We start from the raw sequence: 21,688 nt of genomic DNA, 5'->3' as shown, positions 1-21,688 counted from the left end.
TTCCAGTGAACTTGTTCCGTACCTCAGTCCAATTGGCTGAGAGCAGGTGTATCTCCTCTAAAGGTCAGAAGAAAATCTCCATCAGGTTCCTCACTACTTGACAGACTGACGTTGGTGAAACGTTTCCTTCCTCACGCCTCTCATAGTGGTTTGTGGGAACGTTGGGTCCTTCCCCCTAACAGAAGCGGTCTAAATGGACCCGCCTGCAGCGGTGGAGGGTTGTGGGCTAGATTCTGACTTCTGCAGCCAAACCCAAACCCTGTACGGACTCACCTTTAGGCTCCACCAATCAGTATATTCCTGATCAGAGCCGACCTTTATTACAACATTCCAACATATGAAGAATTTTCCAGGGAGGTCCGGTGCGCTTCATCAGGTCAGGAAGCAGAAACCAACATGCAGAGTAACTGCTGCTAGCTGCTGATTGGTCAGGCTATTCAAATAGACCAATGAGCAGCTCTTAAAGAATGTGAGTAGATCCACACATTGGGCCTTATGCTGATATCTGGCATTGAATGTGAGGACATGACAGTACTCCCTCACAACCCTGACCACTTTATAAGAACCTTACTATAACAATTCTATTCAGTTTATTTCTATAGCTCCAATCCACATGTCATCTCAGGTCACTTTATAGATCCAGATCAACCAGATCATGCAGTCAGATTGATTCAAAGTTTTCTATCTAAGGAAAACAGCTTATTGCAGGAGGCTACAGAAACTTTTTAGCAGGGCCAGGCCACCTCCCTAGGAGAGGGAGAGAGGACACAAGGGAAAGGACACATATGGAGAGGAAGAATGGACACTAAAAAGATAGGAGGACACAAGGAGAACATTCTCGGAGCACTCATAGATTTCCTTAATTATCCAGATCTAGGGAAACAGAATTACAGCTGTAGACCCAGAGCAGAGCCTGAACCAGTTGGGGGTGTGGTACCATGGTACCTAGAGCCCTGAGACTGACCTCAGAACTATTTGAAGGGGAAGTTCTTCTGGGCTGGTTCTGAAGCACCGCTCCTCCAGCCAGATGGTCTTTGTCTTTAAATAAAAGCAAAACCCTGCTGGAGGCGAAGGCAGCCATTTTTTTTTTTATTAGAAAAATGAGGCTGGTTCTCAGTACGGACTTGTATCCTCGCCAAGTCAGTTCTTTAGAAGAACCCAGGAAAGTCTGGACTCGAGGAGAACTGGAGCACGCAGAATAAATCTGGGTCAGCTGGAAGAGAAGCGTACTGATGACATCACCACATTCAAAGCTAGTCTGGAGCTGCATTTCTCCTCCTGGTATCAATAATCTCTAGATTATAATAAATTAGGACTTTTTTTATGGGCTACTCAGTGGAGCAATGTATAGCACTGCTGCTTTGCAGGAAAAAAGGGTTCTGGGTTCAATTCCCGGCCCGGGGTCTTTAACCAGGGTGGGCTAACATTAAGCCTGGTTTATCCTCAGAAACCATGTCGTCTGCGTGTGTCGCAGTTAATGCTGATATGCCCCGCCCCTTCCTTGACACTCACCTCTCCAAAATTGTAGGTGACCGCAGACAGGAGGCCTCTGATTGGTCAATTCTCCATCCGCTCTACTCTATATGTATTTCCTGTTTGGTTCCTTACCGCCTTGTTCTGTTTGTCTGACCGCCATGTTGGAAAACGACTGGTGAAGATGGAGCAGCTAGCAGAGCGAGGTGAGAACGCTGGGAGCCTTTTCCCACCTGGATCTCCGCTCTTTTTGGCCCTCATGTCCCTCCGTTGTCGCACAAACTTGCCCCCACTTCCTCACCACCTCGGCCGTATCTAGACCCACAGCTAGTTCCTGATTGGCCCTCTGGCGTTGTGGCGTGGAATAACAGCGCAGACCACGCTTCCATATGGGGCAGAAATAGAAAATATCTGCGACACGCTGCTGAGGAAGAACTTTAACTTAACGCTCTGAGCTCTGTGAGCGCTAACCTGGAAGCTGCTGCCGCAGTGCATGCTGGGACAGCTGTCAGTCTGGAGAACGGACAAGTCTGCTCTGATGCATGCTGGGTAAAGAGTGAGGGGCTGTTCTCGGTCTGCTGTTCCAGGCTGAATGCGTAGTTACACGTACCGACCGTCAGGAACAAAGTTTTCTATTTTTTTCTAAAGGAATGAAGAAAATGTTCCCGACGATCCGAGCTTCATTTTCCATTCACAGGTCCGCCTGGATGCTTCTGCTTTCCTTCGTTTCCAGGAGGGGTGGTGGAACAGCGCCCCCTGGCTGTAGACCTGATCTATGGCTGCTTCAGAAGCACAGGAGTAAAGTGAGGGTTTGATATGAAGTCTGGATCAGAACCTCTGGATCCACTTCCAGGAACAGAGCAGCCACAGAAAGACAGAGACTAAAGTCCTCAATTTATTTCAATCATTTTACAAACTATAAAAGAGGAGGAAGAGGAGGAGGAAGAGGAGGAGGAGGAAGAGGAGTTCTTCTTCCAGCCAAACATCAGGAATAGAACCAAAACACATAGAGAAGAACCGGGTCCTACAGCAGCCCCTGTCTCTTCAGGTCCTCATACGTCTTCTTGTTGACCACATTTCCAATGGAGTCCTCATACTCCTCCTGAGGGGACAGCAGCAATGAGACATGGGGACAGACAGTAGAGTCCAACAGGTCCTGGTCTCAACGTTAGCTCACCTCGGTGTCTGGCTGCCACCGCTCCAACGCCTTCTGGGACTTCAGCTTGGCCCACACTGAGGAGGACAAACAGAAGCTCAGGACACTGGTCCACAGAGACGGACGCTGCTGCTGGGAGAGGGACTTACAGGAGACGGCGTCCTCTATCTGCGTGACGTTAGCAAAGTGAGCCGTGTTGGGGATTCCCAGACAGCGCATCCCGTGTGCGTGGCGCCACTCCTGGAAGGGAACCACGAGACGTTAGTCCTCTAGGTCTGACGGCGTCCAATCAGGGAGACACTGTCCCCCAGAGGGAGAGAAGAGGAGGCCGTCCCCCAGAGGGAGAGAGGGAGGAGGCCGTCCCCCAGAGGGAGAGAGGGAGGAGGCCGTCCCCCAGAGGGAGAGAGGGAGGAGGCCGTCCCCCAGAGGGAGAGAGGGAGGAGGCCGTCCCCCAGAGGGAGAGAAGAGGAGGCCGTCCCCCAGAGGGAGAGAAGAGGAGGCCGTCCCCCAGAGGGAGAGAGGGAGGAGGCCGTCCCCCAGAGGGAGAGAGGGAGGAGGCCGTCCCCCAGAGGGAGAAAAGAGGAGGCCGTCCCCCAGAGGGAGAAAAGAGGAGGCCGTCCCCCAGAGGGAGAGAGGGAGGAGGCCGTCCCCCAGAGGGAGAGAGGGAGGAGGCCGTCCCCCAGAGGGAGAGAGGGAGGAGGCCGTCCCCCAGAGGGAGAAAAGAGGAGGCCGTCCCCCAGAGGGAGAGAGGGAGGAGGCCGTCCCCCAGAGGGAGAAAAGAGGAGGCCGTCCCCCAGAGGGAGAGAGGGAGGAGGCCGTCCCCCAGAGGGAGAGAGGGAGGAGGCCGTCCCCCAGAGGGAGAGAGGGAGGAGGCCGTCCCCCAGAGGGAGAGAGGGAGGAGGCCGTCCCCCAGAGGGAGAGAGGGAGGAGGCCGTCCCCCAGAGGGAGAGAGGGAGGAGGCCGTCCCCCAGAGGGAGAGAAGAGGAGGCCGTCCCCCAGAGGGAGAGAGGGAGGAGGCCGTCCCCCAGAGGGAGAAAAGAGGAGGCCGTCCCCCAGAGGGAGAGAGGGAGGAGGCCGTCCCCCAGAGGGAGAGAGGGAGGAGGCCGTCCCCCAGAGGGAGAGAGGGAGGAGGCCGTCCCCCAGAGGGAGAGAGGGAGGAGGCCGTCCCCCAGAGGGAGAGAAGAGGAGGCCGTCCCCCAGAGGGAGAGAGGGAGGAGGCCGTCCCCCAGAGGGAGAAAAGAGGAGGCCGTCCCCCAGAGGGAGAGAGGGAGGAGGCCGTCCCCTAGAGGGAGAGAGGGAGGAGGCCGTCCCCCAGAGGGAGAGAAGAGGAGGCCGTCCCCCAGAGGGAGAGAGGGAGGAGGCCGTCCCCCAGAGGGAGAAAAGAGGAGGCCGTCCCCCAGAGGGAGAGAGGGAGGAGGCCGTCCCCCAGAGGGAGAGAGGGAGGAGGCCGTCCCCCAGAGGGAGAGAGGGAGGAGGCCGTCCCCCAGAGGGAGAGAGGGAGGAGGCCGTCCCCCAGAGGGAGAAAAGAGGAGGCCGTCCCCCAGAGGGAGAGAGGGAGGAGGCCGTCCCCCAGAGGGAGAGAGGGAGGAGGCCGTCCCCCAGAGGGAGAAAAGAGGAGGCCGTCCCCCAGAGGGAGAGAGGGAGGAGGCCGTCCCCCAGAGGGAGAGAGGGAGGAGGCCGTCCCCCAGAGGGAGAAAAGAGGAGGCCGTCCCCCAGAGGGAGAGAGGGAGGAGGCCGTCCCCCAGAGGGAGAGAGGGAGGAGGCCGTCCCCCAGAGGGAGAGAGGGAGGAGGCCGTCCCCCAGAGGGAGAAAAGAGGAGGCCGTCCCCCAGAGGTAGAGAGGGAGGAGGCCATCCCCCAGAGGGAGAAAAGAGGATGCCGTCCCCCAGAAGGAGGGAGGGAGGAGGCCGTCCCCCAGAGGGAGAGAGGGAGGAGGCCGTCCCCCAGAGGGAGAGAAGAGGAGGTTCCTGTTGACATACCGCGAAGTGTCTCTGGAAGGCCTTGGGTCCTCGGTAGGTGTAGTTCCCACAGATCTCACAGTTGTAGTTGATGTTGAGGCCGTGGAGCTTGTAGAGCCAGTAGGGGATGGGCTGCAGAGAGAACCGGGTCAGAACCAGAACAGAACGGACCTCTGGAAGGTTCTACCTCTACTGAGCTGAAACAAGGAGCACTCAATGATTTGATCCGAAACGTTTCTGAAAGCAGAACGTTTGCTGAGCTAGGATAGAAATATGGTGACTAATGCTGCGTTCACACCGGGGGCAGCTGGCGCGACAGAAGCAGCGAGTTTACATGCAAAGTCAATGGTTGACGCGCGTCAAGGCGGAGCAAAAGGTCCCGCGGCGCGTTTCGAGCAGCAGGCGCAGCGCGTCTGAGCAGCTGAAGCAGCGCGTCGTGCGCGTTTTGGCATCTGACGTGCGTGACGCGCCGCAAACGCGCTGCTGCTCGAGATGGAAAAATTAAGTTTTTGCTGCTCGACGCGCCGCGTCAACCAATCAGAGAAGCTGATCTGGGAGCTGGCTGGGAGAGAGACACAGCGCTGATGATACAGACCGCTCTGATCACTTCTCTTAAACAGTTTATTAAAGCATAATTAACCCAAAATATATACATCTGCCGGCAGAATATGTTCGCTTTTATTATTCTGGTGCCTGCAGATCGGATTATTTAGATGAAAAACACCTACCAGCTGCCGCGGTGAACCGCGAGGAGGCGACCCGGCCAGAGGCTGCTGATGAAGGGATTCCTGCTGTCGGCGCACCGCTGGTATGTGGGGGTCTGAGCGGCTCCGACAGAAATAATATTGTAAGGCAGGACGATAATCTGAATGAACTGACGGCACTGATTACGTTTTCAGGTGTATTTTCTCACTTAAACACATATTAAAACTACTTTATTCCCACTGATCACAGCAAATATAGCTGCAAGGCAGAGAAAGGATAGTGAAGCTCCGCCCAACGCGCGTCAGACACACTTTTGGACCGCGCAGCCAGAGCAGCAAAGCTGCTTCAGCCGCGCGTCAGAACTAACTGGTACAAGCAGCAAAAATGAAGCAGCAGACGCGATTTTGCTGCTTTTGCTGCCCCCGGTGTGAACGCAGCATAAGGGTGTGCAAAATAATCGTCATGACGATGCATGTGATTCTAATTTTTGTGATCTACTGCATCGATTCTTGAAGACAAGAATCGATTATTAAAAAACAAAAAAATGAACAATTAAAATACATTAATGGTTGGCGCACATCAGCCAAACCAAGTGGAATACAACTTCCAGTCCAGCAGATGTCGCTGCGGATGTGTTGACGCCTGCTGCTTTGTGTCACAAGCATGTCCGGCCGCGGGATACTGAGACGAGTCATTCGTAAACAAAATATGGAGGAGACTGAGAAAATTCGCCCCGCTTGGATGCATTTGGGCTTTAAAAACAAAGAAGGTAAAAATGAAATTGATGCACGTAATTTGCAAAAGGACCACTGAGGCCATGTAAACGGCTCTGATTATCCTTATTTTGTTATTTTAAGTTTTATGAATCCTAAGATTTTTTTGTCAGTGTGTCCACGCCAGTAATAGTAATATTTCTGTCCAGTATTTGTTTCCATGGCAACGCCTCCAAAAGTCATTTCAATAAATACAGCTATGTATGAATTCAGTTGCTTTCAGTTATGTATCAATTGAAGACACGATCCAGATCACACCCAGCCAGTCAGCCACTGGTAAGGGCTGGATCTTTTTCTTACAGTGTTCAGGGAAAATATCGCAACGCATCGCAATATTTCAAGTATCGTGATGCATCGTGATAGAATGGCATCGTGGCATGTGAATCGTGATTTGAATCGAATCATGACTTCTTTGCCAAGAGCCACTCCTAATGGTGACCAGATCTGCACTGAAACAGATTAGCTGAGATGCTATTGAGGGACAGACGACGCTCAGATCCACCGCTAACCACTGCTTCCTTCCACCAACCTGCCCTTCCCTCTGCCTACACCTCCCAGAATGCTGTGGGGTTCTGGAGCAGAGCTCAGTGGACCCGCCCCCTCCTCTGGACCCGCCCCCTCCCTCGGACCCACCTTGCCATCCCAGCCCAGCGGCAGGTTCTTTGGGTTGTAGATGATCTCGTTGTCTTCATCTTCACTCTCGCTCTCACTCAGCTGCTCCTCCTCCTCCTCCTCACGCTCCTCCCCCGTCCTGGCCTGCTTCCTCTGCACGTTCTCATGGGTTAGCTGCCTTTGTTCCTGGAACCACCAGCACCACAGAACCATGAGGCACTGGTACCAGAAGGACCAGGACCGGGACCAGAAGGCCGACTCACCCCCAGAACCTCCACGTACTCGTAGACCTGAGCCTCCAGGAAGGCCGTCTCTCTGTTCCGCTCCGTGTCTCTGAGGAGGAAGACAGGAAGCGTTACGGCGGCCCGGCCCACAAATCAGAACCATCAGAACCTGACCTACTTTTTGGGCCCTTTGGCTTTGGGGTTCTTGGCGAACAGAGCCTGGTCCAGGGCCTCCAGGGACCGGCCCTTGGTGCTGAACAGCCTCTGAGCTCTCTCCTCCAGAGTCCTGATCCAAACACAGACAGAACAGCAGTGACCATCAGAACCACAACCAGAAGGTTCCTCTGAGGGAGCTGGAACCTTCAGAACCTCAGGGTTCTGCTTGTCAAACCGGATCAGTGGCCGGTACGGGCCGGTTCTATGGGCCCGTCCAGAACCGGCAGCCTTACCCTCCACATTTCAGACCCAGAGCCATCAGAGCAGACTTCAGCCGGTCCAGACCCAGAGAGGCCAGCTCCTGTGGGACAGCAGAACCCAGAGTTAGAGGCCGATCCATTTGGGCCCGATAAAGACGGAGCGGCAGAACTTTGGATCACCTCCCAGGAGGAGAACGCAGACAGGTCCAGGTGAGCTCCAGCATGGGTCAGAGCGCTGCTGGTCTCTTTCTGCAACAGGAACAGAAGTCATGGAGACACCGGATCAGAACCACCCACCCCCATTTGGACCGGGCCGGGTCTTACCGGCCAGCCTGGGAACGTCCCGTTCTCCCACTTCTTCTCAAAGTCCAGCAGAACTTTCCCATAGAGCTCGTTCTGGTCCAGCAGAGGTTTGACCCGGTCCGTGTAGTCCTGCAGGTACTCCAGCAGCATCTCCAGGTACCTGCAATCCACAAGTTAGCAGCGGACCAGAACCAGGACCAGGACCAGAACCAGAACAGGACCAGCACCAGAACCAGGACCTACTTCTTGTACTCTGCGTTCTTGCGGTCCTTGGGGATGTCGAAGAGCTGGTCGAAGGAGGACAGGTAGCTGATGTAGTCCAGTTTCTGGGGACACAGGATGCAGTCAGTGACCCGACCCGACCCGACCCGCTAACAGAACCAGCAGCGCAGCATCCTACCTCCATCCCCTTCAGGTTGATGTACTTCAGGTAGCAGTCGTGGAGGTCCAGGTAGCGGCCGTATCCCTCCTCATCAGTGAAGTCCACCATGTCTGAGGAAGGAAAAGGAACCGGCTCAGTCTGGTTCTACAGAACCCACTCCCACAACCAGAACTCCCAGGTCCGACCTCAGCCCGGCCCCGAACCCGCCCATCTGCAGGATGCTGAATGGAACCAGAACCTTTCTAAGTTCTGGTTCTACTCTTCATCTAAACCACAGTCTGGTTCTGGTTCCAATCAGAACTCAGCCTCAGAGGAAACAGACCCGACGCAAAGAAGAAGAACCTTCCTGTCAGGCCGCTTCCGCCTGCGGATCATGGAGCGGTCACAACCTGCAGACGGCTAAGGTTCTACCGGGCCCTGAGCCGGGCCCCTGGACTCTGGGCCCCGGGCCTCAGACGGGAGGGAGGAGCCAGCAGCTGCATGATGGCAGAAGAAGGGAGGTTCAGTGGCACCCTGCAGCTGCAGCCTCTGGAGCAGACGACTGCGCAGCTCAGGAAACACAGACACTCCTACAAGCTGTTGGACGGAGGAGGACAAACTAGGACCACCGCTAAGGCTCTGGATGAAACCACTCAGCCCTGAGGACAGAGAGACAGAGGACAGAGAGAGACAGAGAGACAGAGGACAGCAGGTGGACAGCAGGTGGACAGCAGGTCTTACTCTGCGCCTCCTCGCTGGGGTTGTCTCTGGCCTTCATCAGCTCCTCAAACTCTGCAGACATGGGGATGGAAATCTGCAGAGAGGAGAGCAGAACCATCAGAGACTCACTGACAGGCTTTGCTGTTGGCAGGCAGCTCTGACCCGGTCCGGTCTGACCCGGTTCGGTCCGGTGTGACCCGGTTCGGTCCGGTGTGACCCGGTCTGGTCCTCCTACCTCGTTGGGATGCTTGCGGTGGAACTCCTTGATGTGCTTCAGTCGGTTGTAGAACTCTGCAAACTCGTTTGGTCCAGAAATGGCGGCCAGCTCGTCTCTCCGCATCCTGATGATAGAAACGTTAATAAACCAGGATCGGACCAGAACCCGCCGCTCTGAGCCCTGGTTCTGGGACGTGATAACGACATCATCCAGAACCTTTGCAGAAACACTCACCCGTCTTTGTCCTCATAGGAGTCTCTCAGGTTGGCGCTGACCTCCATGTACCTCTGTGAGGAGACAAGCATAGGTCAGATCAGAACGGACCCTGGAGAACCAGAACCAGAACCCAACCACACCCCCACTGTTCACCCGCTGCAAAGATGGCGCTTCCTTCCTACCAGCTGATGGACCCAGAGGCGTTTTCAGCCTGTTTTATGGCTGCAACCCTCATTTCATTCAAAGCTCCTAAAATATAATTTCATTTTTTTTATACTTTTTTTACAATCAAACACAAACAAAACAGAAAAATGACATTTAAAAACTTTACAGTATTTGGTTATTTAGCCGTTATGTTCTGGTTCATCAGAAATAATAATAAACAAGTAAACAACCTGATGGAGCTCCTTCACTAAAACGCTGCATTCAGGTGTTTCTGAAATAATCCGTCAGATTTCTGCACCTATTGATGGTGAAATGTTCACCAGCATGGTGCTCTAATGGTGAGTTTGATTTTCTATAAAACCACAACTCAATAGCAATATTTCAATTTACTCAATCATTAGAAAATCCTATTTAAATTTATGATCCAGTTTCTGATTGCCGGTCTAAAGAGGGGCGGAGCAGAGGAGCCAGGTGTGTGCAAAGGTGAAAGGTCAGGAAAAAGCAGGTAAGAAAACGGAGGAAATAACAGCAGATAAACTGACACTTCATTCAGTCCATTGTTCTGTGTTTATCATGGAAGTAATTTAGTCTCATCAGGGAACGATGGAGGCCGTCATTAGAAAAACCCAAAAATCTGAGTAGATCTGGTCAGACAGCTCTCTGGGTGCTCAGCCCCCCTAAACCTCTGATCCTAGAACCGCCCCTGCTCAGACCCATACCAGAGGAGCAGAACCAGAGGAGCAGAACCAGAGGAGCAGAACCAGAGGAGCAGGAGCAGAGGAGCAGAACCAGAGGAGCAGAACCAGAGGAGCAGGAGCAGAGGAGTTGAACCAGAGGAGCAGGAGCAGAAGAAGTGAGGAGAGAGTCCAGAATTCAGGGTTAGAAAGTTAGATCAACTTTATATCCAGGCTTTCAGCAGCAGAATAGATCCTGTTTCCTCTCACTGGGAGCAGATCTGATTATCGCTGCCATCCATCCATCCATCCATCCATCATCCATCCATCGTCCATCCATCCATCCATCATCCATCCATCATCCATCCATCCATCCATCATCCATCCATCCATCATCCATCCATCGTCCATCCATCCATCCATCATCCATCCATCGTCCATCCATCCATCCATCCATCCATCCATCATCCATCCATCGTCCATCCATCCATCCATCATCCATCCATCATCCATCCATCCATCCATCCATCCATCCATCCATCATCCATCCATCGTCCATCCATCCATCCATCATCCATCCATCGTCCATCCATCCATCATCCATCCATCCATCCATCATCCATCCATCCATTAACCCATCCATCCATCCATCCATCCATCATCCATCCATCGTCCATCCATCCATCCATCATCCATCCATCGTCCATCCATCCATCATCCATCCATCATCCATCCATCCATTAACCCATCCATCCATCCATCCATCATCCATCCATCGTCCATCCATCCATCCATCATCCATCCATCCATTAACCCATCCATCCATCCATCCATCCATCATCCATCCATCATCCATCCATCCATCCATCATCCATCCATCCATCATCCATCCATCGTCCATCCATCCATCCATCATCCATCCATCCATCATCCATCATCCATCCATCCATCATCCATCCATCGTCCATCCATCCATCCATCATCCATCCATCCATCATCCATCCATCGTCCATCCATCCATCCATCATCCATCCATCGTCCATCCATCCATCCATCATCCATCCATCCATCATCCATCATCCATCATCCATCCATCATCCATCCATCCATCGTCCATCCATCATCCATCCATCATCCATCCATCATCCATCCATCATCCATCCATCATCCATCCATCATCCATCATCCATCCATCCATCCATCCATCCATCCATCATCCATCCATCCATCCATCCATCATCCATCCATCATCCATCCATCATCCATCCATCATCCATCCATCATCCATCGTCCATCCATCCATCCATCATCCATCCATCATCCATCCATCATCCATCATCCATCCATCATCCATCCATCCATCATCAATCCATCCATCATCCATCCATCCATCATCCATCATCCATCCATCCATCCATCCATCCATCCATCCATCCATCCATCCATCCATCCATCATCCATCCATCCATCCATCCATCCATCCATCCATCCATCATCCATCCATCATCCATCCATCATCCATCCATCCATCCATCATCCATCATCCATCCATCCATCCATCCATCCATCCATCCATCCATCCATCCATCATCCATCCATCCATCATCCATCCATCATCCATCCATCCATCATCCATCCATCCATCCATCCATCATCCATCCATCATCCATCCATCATCCATCATCCATCCATCATCCATCATCCATCCATCCATCCATCCATCATCCATCATCCATCCATCCATCCATCATCCATCCATCATCCATCCATCATCCATCCATCCATCCATCATCCATCCATCCATCCATCATCCATCCATCCATCCATCATCCATCCATCATCCATCCATCGTCCATCCATCCATCCATCCATCCATCATCATCCATCCATCCATCCATCCATCCATCATCCATCCATCATCCATCCATCCATCATCCATCCATCCATCCATTAACCCATCCATCCATCCATCCATCATCCATCCATCCATCCATCATCCATCCATCCATTAACCCATCCATCCATCCATTAACCCATCCATCATCTATCCATCCATTAACCCATCCATCATCCATCCATCCATCCATCCATCCATTAACCCATCCATCCATCCATCATCCATCCATCCATCCATCCATCCATCCATCCATCATCCATCCATCCATCCATCCATCATCCATCCATCCATCCATCCATCCATCATCCATCCATCCATCCATCATCCATCCATCATCCATCCATCATCCATCCATCCATCCATCCATCATCCATCCATCCATCCTCCATCCATCCATCCATCCATCCATCCATCCATCATCCATCCATCCATTAACCCATCCATCATCCATCCATCCATTAACCCATCCATCCATCCATCCATCATCCATCCATCATCCATCCATCCATCATCCATCCATCCATTAACCCATCCATCCATCCATCATCCATCCATCCATTAACCCATCCATCCATCATCCATCCATCCATTAACCCATCCATCCATCCATTAACCCATCCATCATCCATCCATCCATTAACCCATCCATCATCCATCCATCCATCCACCATCCATCCATCCATGCATCCATCCATCAATCCATCATCCATTAACCCATCCGTCCATCCATCCATCCATCCATCATCCATCCATCATCCATCCATCCATTAACCCATCCATCCATCCATCCATCCATCATCCATCCATCATCCATCCATCCATTAACCCATCCATCCATTAACCCATCCATCCATCCATCCATCCATCATCCATCCATCCATTAACCCATCCATCCATCCATCCATCCATCCATCATCCATTAACCCATCCATCCATTAACCCATCCATCATCCATCCATCCATCAATCATCCATCCATCCATCCATCCACCCATCCATCCATCCATTAACCCATCCATCCATCCATCCATCCATCATCCATCCATCCATTAACCCATCCATCCATTAACCCATCCATCCATTAACCCATCCATCCATTAACCCATCCATCCATTAACCCATCCATCCATCCATCCATCCATTAACCCATCCATCCATTAACCCATCCATCCATTAACCCATCCATCCATCCATCATCCATCCATCATCCATCCATCCATCCATCCATTAACCCATCCATCCATTAACCCATCCATCCATCCATCATCCATCCATCATCCATCCATCATCCATCCATCATCCATCCATCCATTAACCCATCCATCCATTAACCCATCCATCCATTAACCCATCCATCCATCCATCCATCCATCCATCCATCCATTAACCCATCCATCCATTAACCCATCCATCCATCCATCATCCATCCATCATCCATCCATCCATTAACCCATCCATCCATCATCCATCCATCATCCATCCATCATCCATCCATCCATTAACCCATCCATCCATCCATCCATCCATCCATCCATCCATCCATCCATCATCCATCCATCCATTAACCCATCCATCCATCCATCCATCCATCCATCATCCATCCATTAACCCATCCATCCATTAACCCATCCATCATCCATCCATCCATCATCCATCCATCCATCCATCCATCATCCATCCATCATCCATCCATCCATCCATCCTTCCATTAACCAACCCATCCGTCCATCCATCCATTCGTCCGTCCATCCGTCCATCCATCCATCCATCATCCATCCATCCATCCATCCATCCATCCATCCATCCATCCTCATACTTACATCCAGCATGGCTCTAATGCGATGATCGGAGTTAATTTGCTCCCGCAGCTGAAACCAAAGACATAATAAAGCAAACGGTGAATGAAGGAAGGAACTCTGCGTGGCTGTGCTCGTTAGCCGCATGCTAACACTAGCCTAGCTAGCTTACCGTGGACTTTTTATGTAACATTTCTTTAGTTTTGGCGTCCATCAGCCGCTCCTTCTCCTCGTGGTATCGCCGCTGCTGTTCCAGGATGGTCTCCATGGTCGCTGCCTGCCTCACAGTTAGCTCACAGTTAGCTCACAGCGTTAGCCACCGGAGCAGCTACGATTGTTTTCAACGGCGGATGGACTGAACAGCGGTCCGTGCTTTAAATCAGTGCGCGGGAAACATCGACCGAAGAATAGTTCCGCTGACAAAACGACGATAAAGTTAACATCATAGATATATATGGTTAATATATAGCATCAGTTTGACAAAAACTATTAATTTTATACATTTTTGCTTCTTTATTTACCTTGTTAAAAAATATTCTCGGGTCATTCCATGAAAACTGTTAAGTTTGGGTCCATAACATTCAAAGAGAAGTAGGAAGCATAATAAAACTGTCAGTAATACTTTAAGTGTCTAAAGCCATTGATTCAAGTTTAGTTGGTAGCATGAGGTCAAATAAAACCGAATAATAAATATATATTTTGCACATTTATAACTTTTATGTTAAACTGCTAACATTTTCTCATGTCCGCTCTGACCATTTTTCTCATTCGTGTAATGTAAAACTTAAGAAATATGAAATAAATCTCAAAAATTTTTTGTTGTTATGGTTACAAATACTTTCCTCTTAATAAGAAATGTGTTAATTATATTAAAATGGCATATTTTTTTTATTGAAATAGCATGATTTTTCTATGTCCATTAATTTCATATTCCACCACGTCACACCATTATTATTTTGAGCCAAAATGCAATACACTTCCTAGAAGTGACATCACTAACATGAAGTGACATCACTAACATTAAGTGACATCACTTACACGAAGTGACATCACTAACATGAAGTGACATCATTCAAGAGTTTGAAGAAGACAAGTCCAAACAATGGTGAGTTCTGCTTTTTCTTTAAGAACATTTTTGGTACATTTTTCCTTTAAAATCCTGTTAAGCATAGCATATCCACCCTGTCACACACAAAAAGTGGGGAAACAATTTGTTAATCAAATTTTTTAATTATATTTGTATTAATCATTGATTTTTCATTGTACTTTAATGCTAACGGCATCATCAGGTTTTATCGTATCCAGAAATTGAGCCATATTTGCTTTAGAGTGGATTCATTGTGATGGTGGCAACGTTCTTCATATTGAATTAGTATGAAATATTAAAATCTCTTTAACACTTTCCTCCCCCAGCATCAAATTGAACAGTTTGTTCTGTGTTATCAGGAGGATATTGGAGGATGAAAATGAGTCCGTTAAATGCAGCGGAAAATCAGAGGCTCTGTCGGTCACGCCGTAATGTAGATCCTGAAAGGAGGCAAAAGTATTTAGAATGTGAGTGAGGGAGATAGAGAAGGGATATAGAGAAAGGCACAAAGACAAGGATACAAGATTTAAGGGAGAGAGCCAAGCATCAGAAATGGAAAAAGTGGAGGAAGCATAAAAGTAGAAGGAAAGAGAGGAAAAACTTCCCCCCACCACAAAGTCCAGACTCTGATCCACAGAGACAGCAGCAGTCAAGGTCAGATTGGTAGAACTCAAAGACACATTTGTCACTGATGGTTGAAGGTATAGAGTACAGGATTTATGGGAAAAATGTAAATGTAATCTTTAGCTAGTCTTTTAGTAACTAGAATTACCAGAGACTAATAATGGCTTTTAGGTTTTAGGTGAGGGTGAAACCTTCATTGGGTTATGTTCCTCCATGGAGGCTGCCATGTTTCTATAGGGGCTGTTTCCTATGGAGGGGTGAAGGGAGGAATATCTATTGTGAGAACCTGCAGACTCAACTTTAGATGCCACATAATCCTATGGACTGGCCCTTTAAAATAGATTAAATGTTCATTTTATTCTTACAGGCAACAAGAACCAGGGAAGAGATTGGAACACTATATGGAGCACTGTGTGGAACACTGTGTGGAACACAGAACTCCTGCAGGTCCAACAGCCAACATGATGAAACTCCCAGTCCCTCCATAAAAACCTGTATCTAAGTTCAGTTCAGTTCAGTTTATTTATATAGCGCCAAATTCACAACACATGTCATCTCAAGGCACTTTACAGTTCAACCAGATCATACAGTCAAATTGATACAAAGTTTTCTATCTAAGGAAAACCAGTTGATTGCATTGACTCATTGACTCAAATACAATCCCCCACACTAAGCATGCTTGTAGCGACAGTGGAGAGGAAAAACTCCCTTTTAACAGGAAGAAACCTCCAGCAGAACCAGGCTCAGTGTGAGCGGCCATCTGCTGAGGCCGACTGGGGTTCAAGGAGACAGAAACAGAGATACAAAAAGCAGCTGTAAAAGGCGGCCCCGTCCAGGAAACACACAGCCAGGCAGACGAGCTCCAAGGCAGCTCCCATGCCAGAGGACGAAGAGAGCACATCCACTCAGTCACGGCCAGAGAAACAGGACCACACTGGAAAACAGGCCGATCTCCAACATCTATAAACAAGGGTGTTGATAGAAGCAGCACAGCTGATGTTTCTTTCCAGGATGACGTCACAGCCAAACAGGAACAGACGAGGCAAAGCTACTCTGAGGAAAAGCAGAGAGAGCAGAAGGTTAGAGATTGAACTAACAGATTCTGCAGAATAGGAGAACAGAGAGAGAATGAAGCAGAATGATGAAATGGGGGTCCCTATGTCCTCCAAAAGTCTAAGCCTATAGCAGCATAACTATAGAGATAGCTCAGGATAACCTGAGCCACCCTAACTATAAGCTTTATCAAAAAGGAACGTTTTAAGCCTAGCCTTAAAAGTAGACAGGGTGTCTGCCTCACGGACTAAAACTGGTAGTTGGTTCCACAGGAGAGGAGCCTGATAACTAAAAGATCTGCCTCCCATTCTACTTTTAGAAATTCTAGGAACCACTAGTAAACCTGCAGATTGAGAGCGAAGTGCTCTGTTAGGAACATAAGGAACAATCAGATCTCTGATATAAGATGGAGCTTGGCCATTTAAGGCTTTATATGTGAGAAGGAGGATTTTAAATTCTATTCTTGATTTAACAGGAAGCCAATGAAGAGAAGCCAGGATAGGCGAGATATGATCTCTCTTTTTAATTTTCATCAGAACCCTGGCTGCAGCATTTTGGATCAGCTGAAGGCTTTTAACTACAGTTTGTGGACTTCCTGATAGTAAAGAATTACAATAGTCCAGCCTTGAAGTAACAAATGCATGGACTAGTTTCTCAGCATCACCCCTGGACAGGATATTTCTAATTTTTGCAATGTTCCTCAGATGAAAGAAGGAAATTCTAGAAACCTCTTTGATCTGGGATTTAAATGACAGGTCCTGATCAAAAATAACACCAAGATTTTTTACTTTATTATCTGAAATCAGTTTAATCCCATCCAAATGAAGTGACTGGCTAATCAGTTTCTTTTTCAGAGACTCTGGTCCAAAGACTATAACTTCTGTTTTATCTGCATTCAGAAGCAGAAAGTTAAGAGTCATCCAGGTTTTTATGTCTTCAAGACATGCCTGTAATCTATGTAATGGGTTAGCTTCATCTGGATTTATAGCCAGATATAGCTGGGTATCATCAGCATAACAGTGGAAATTAATCCCATGCTGTCTAATAATTCTACCAATTGGGAGCATGTATAAAGTAAAGAGAATTGGTCCTAGCACTGATCCCTGTTGTACTCCACAGGTAACCTTTGAGCGTGTTGAAGATCTATCATTAACATGAACAAACTGAATTCGATCAGATAGATAAGATTTAAACCAGTCTAGTGCTGTTCCTTTAATTCCAACAAAATATTCAAGTCTTTCTAAAAGAATATTATGGTCAACTGGATCAAATGCAGCACTAAGATCCAACAGGACGAGCACAGATACAAGTCCATTATCTGAGGCCATGAGAATATCATTAGTGACTTTCACCAGAGCTGTTTCAGTGCTATGATGAGCTCTAAAGCCAGACTGAAACTCTTCAAAAAGTTCATTATGGTGTAAGTGATCGCAAACTTGTTTGGTAACTACTTTCTCAAGAATTTTGGATAAGAAAGGAAGATTGGATATAGGTCTATAATTGACCAAGTCATCTGGGTCAAGAGACGGTTTCTTAAGCAGAGGTTTAATTACAGCAACCTTAAAAGCTTTAGGTACATATCCCTGTAACAGAGATAGATTAATCACATCTAAAATGGAGGAGGAGATCAAAGGGAATACCTCCTTAAATAACCTGGTTGGAACTGGATCCAACATACAAGTTGAAGGCTTAGATGAAGACAATAATTTTGCTAATTCAGAGAGTTCAACTGGATCAAAGCAGTCTAAACCCGGTTCAGATTCCATGACTACCTCAGGTACAATCGCGGATAGAGGAGTGCTTATGATCTTATTTTTAATAAGATCAATCTTATTTATAAAGAATCCCATAAAATCATTGCTGCTAAGAGCAGGTGGAATGGACGGTTCAACAGAGCTATGGCTCTGGGTGAGTTTGGCAACTGTATTAAAAAGAAATCTAGGATTATTCTTATTCTCCTCTATTAATGAGGAGAAGTATGCTGCTCTTGCTTTACAAAGGGTCCTCTTGTACAGCAGTAAACCATTTTTCCAGACTAGGAAGGACTCTCGCAGGCCTGTGGAGCGATATTTTCTCTCCAGTTTCCTAGCATTTTGCTTCAAAGTACGCAGCTCTGCATTAAACCAAGGAGCAAGCTTTCTATTTTTAACGGTTTTCATTTTCGAAGGAGCTGCGTTGTCTAAGGCAATACGCAGAGAACTAGCAACCCCATCAACAAAATCATCAACCTGTGAAGGGGAATAAGCTAAGCTTTTGCACTCTGCAGCACTGCTCAGTGACACAGAGGAGAGAGAAAGTGAAGCAGATTCTTTAAAATTTTTAACTGCACTATCTGATAAAGATCTACTAAAATTGAACCTTCTTTTGGGGGAGGAGAACTCTGTTAAAGTAATCCTGAAGGTTATTAGAAAGTGGTCAGAGAGGACAGGGTTGTGAGGAAATACTGTTATTTCTTCACATTCTATGCCGTATGTCAGCACAAGATCCAAAGTATGAAGATGAGAATGCGTGGGACTATTCACATTTTGAACAAAGCCAACAGTGTCTAAGATAGCATTAAAGGCTGCTCTTAAGCTATCGCCTTCAATGTCAGCATGGATGTTAAAATCTCCCACTATGATGACCCTGTCAGTATTTAATACCAAATCGGAAAGGAACTCTGAAAACTCATCTAAAAATTCAGAGTAAGGACCTGGTGGACGATACAAAGTTACAAAAAGAAGAGGTTTTCTTGCCTTGAAATTTGGATCAGGGAAATTAAGGGTTAAATGTTCAAAAGAGTTGTAGGTATTAATTGTTTTGGGAGTAATCAGTAAGTCAGACTGGAAGATTGTTGCTACTCCTCCTCCTCGCCCAGAACTTCTGGGGATGTGAAAATTTAAATAGCTTGAAGGAGTTGCCTCATTTATGCTCACATAATACTCTTGCTGCAGCCAGGTTTCTGTAAGGCAAAACAAGTCAATGTGATTATCACAAATCAAGTCATTAACTAGTAGACTTTTAGAGGAAAGCGATCTTATGTTAAACAGACCGCATTTAATTGTTTTAACTTTTTCCCCAATTGGAGTTATTTTGATTTTAATTAGATTATCATGATTTACTCCTTTGGGAATCTTTGCTAATTTATTAGATTTTGGTCGTGGGCAAGACACTGTCTGGATGAAGTAAAGAGTGGGTAACAGTAGAGAAGCTGCAGAGATGTGTGTTAAACTACAACTCTGCTTCCTGGTCTGCACCCTGGGTGGTCAGGGTTTTGGAGGACTAATAAATGTGGCCAGATTCCTAGAAAGAAGAGCTGCACCATCCAAAGTGGGATGGATGCCGTCTCTCCGAATCAGACCAGGCTTTCCCCAAAAGGATTGCCAATTATTAATGTAGCCCACGTTGTTTTCAGGACACCAGGACTTTCATTGTGATCCAAAGGATTCATAATCTGCACTAGGATTTCTATTTACATTTTATTTTTCATTTTATTTATTTTTTTAGCTTCATATATCAAACCAGAAACCAGTGAATGAGAAAGAAGGAGGAAAAAGACAAATAAATAAACTATTACAAATCAAACAAGGGTAAGGGCAGATAGGTAATGGTAATGGTTCACAATATATTTTATTTTAAGTGCTTCCTTTATTCTGATGCTGTTTTGTTTCTTTTTCCCTCTGAATTAAATCTTGTCTTCAATCAAAGGACACGTCAGCTGATTGGTTGATAGGTGGAGCATTTTACAGGATTCAGATCCATTCTGAACAGCTAGCCTGACGCGCAGCAGGTTAGCTGTACAGAGTACGTTACCATGGTGACCAGCCTCGCTAAGAAAGAAATCCAGCTTGGTGGTACCAGAAAGTCTGAGTTGAACCTGAAGTTAACAGGAAGCAGTAATCCTGCTTCCTGGTTCAGGTCTCTGTTCATGTTAACATCATCAGCAGCTGAAACAAAGCTCAGGTGGAGCTCAGTGGACCCGTCCGTCTGTCCATTTTCTTCTGCTTTATTTGGGGCCGGGTCGCGGAGGCAGCAGTCTAAGCAGAGATGCCCAGACTTCCTGATAAACATACACTTTCTTCAGCTGCTCCCCGAGGCGACACCAGGCCAGCTCAGAGACATCGTCCCTCCAGCGTGTCCTGGGCCTTCCACCAGACCTCCTCCCATTGGGACATGGGAACACCTCCTGAGGGAGGCGACCAGGAGGCATCCGGAACAGATGCCCGAGCCTCCTCAGCTGGCTCCTTTCAATGTGGAGGAGCAACGACTCTACTCTGAGCTCCTCACCCGATCTGGAAGGGTGCGCCCAGACACCCTGCGAAGGGAACTCATTTTGGCTGCTTGTATTCCCGATCTTTTCCTTTGGGTCATTGCCCTGATCTCATGACCTTAGGTGAGGGTGGGAACATAGATCGATCAGTAAATGAAAAACTTTACCCCCGACTCAGCTCCCTTTCACCACGACAGTCTGACACAGCGGCCGTTTACTGCTGACTCCACAGAAAGATCTCACTGCTGCTGTTGGCCTGGAAGATAAATTAGCTAAAACTTCCTGCTGGAAAACACGCTGCTGCCGCCACTGAATAAATACAATAAATGACAGATTAAAATGCTTAGTGACGGTCTGCAGCCCTAACTGAAACTAAGATTCTCTGTATTTTCAATAAAAATGATACATCCATTAAGTAAAGGTTATAGGTCTCCATGTAGAAATGTTGATGCTTTGTCTTTGTTTTCTGTTAAGGGCCTGATTTTCTTTGGTTAGTCGATTCATTTGAAGCCAAACCATGATGTGGCCTCAGAGATCTGCTGTTTATCTTTTACTAGATATTATATATATATATATATATATATATATATATATATATATATATATATTAAATATATATATATAATATATATATATATATATATATAATATATATATATATAAATCTCTACCACTAATACAGCTGAAAAAACATGGATTTACTAATCTATTTAAAATAGTTTGAAACCATGTAGTGATCATCTTCAATCTCATTGGTGTGTAATTCATAGCACTGAAACAGCTCTGGTGAAAGTCACTAATGATATTCTCATGGCCTCAGATAATGGACTTGTATCTGTGCTCGTCCTGTTGGATCTTAGTGCTGCATTTGATACAGTTGACCATAATTTTTCTTTTAGAAAGACTTGAATATTTTGTTGGAATTAAAGGAACAGCACTAGACTGGTTTAAATCTAATCTATCTGATCGAATTAGTTTTTATGTTAATATGATCTTTCCCCAAAATCAAAG

At 47.5% G+C, this 21,688-nt stretch overlaps 1 protein-coding gene across 1 annotated transcript; it reads right to left on the bottom strand.

Moving 5' to 3' along the window:
- Positions 1 to 2,350: 2,350 nt before the first annotated feature.
- sf3a3 (splicing factor 3a, subunit 3) lies at positions 2,351 to 14,044 on the bottom strand. Its single transcript, XM_038276283.1, has 17 exons — positions 13,837 to 14,044; positions 13,689 to 13,736; positions 9,152 to 9,204; positions 8,936 to 9,041; positions 8,722 to 8,794; positions 8,020 to 8,111; positions 7,863 to 7,945; positions 7,641 to 7,779; positions 7,497 to 7,565; positions 7,350 to 7,417; positions 7,079 to 7,186; positions 6,940 to 7,009; positions 6,698 to 6,862; positions 4,608 to 4,718; positions 2,779 to 2,869; positions 2,651 to 2,706; positions 2,351 to 2,575 (listed from the first exon to the last, which is right to left on the bottom strand). The coding sequence occupies exons 1-17, from the start codon at positions 13,930 to 13,932 to the stop codon at positions 2,498 to 2,500; spliced, it is 1,506 nt and encodes a 501-aa protein (XP_038132211.1). The 5' UTR covers positions 13,933 to 14,044; the 3' UTR covers positions 2,351 to 2,497.
- Between the last annotated feature and the right edge of the window lie 7,644 nt (positions 14,045 to 21,688).

The sequence above is a fragment of the Cyprinodon tularosa genome, unplaced genomic scaffold, assembly GCF_016077235.1.
Source record: "Cyprinodon tularosa strain WSP-4 unplaced genomic scaffold, ASM1607723v1 ctg1239, whole genome shotgun sequence".
Classification (NCBI taxonomy): Eukaryota; Metazoa; Chordata; class Actinopteri; order Cyprinodontiformes; family Cyprinodontidae; genus Cyprinodon; species Cyprinodon tularosa.
Note: the sequence above shows the minus strand (reverse complement) of the source record. Positions and strands in the feature narration are given on the sequence as shown.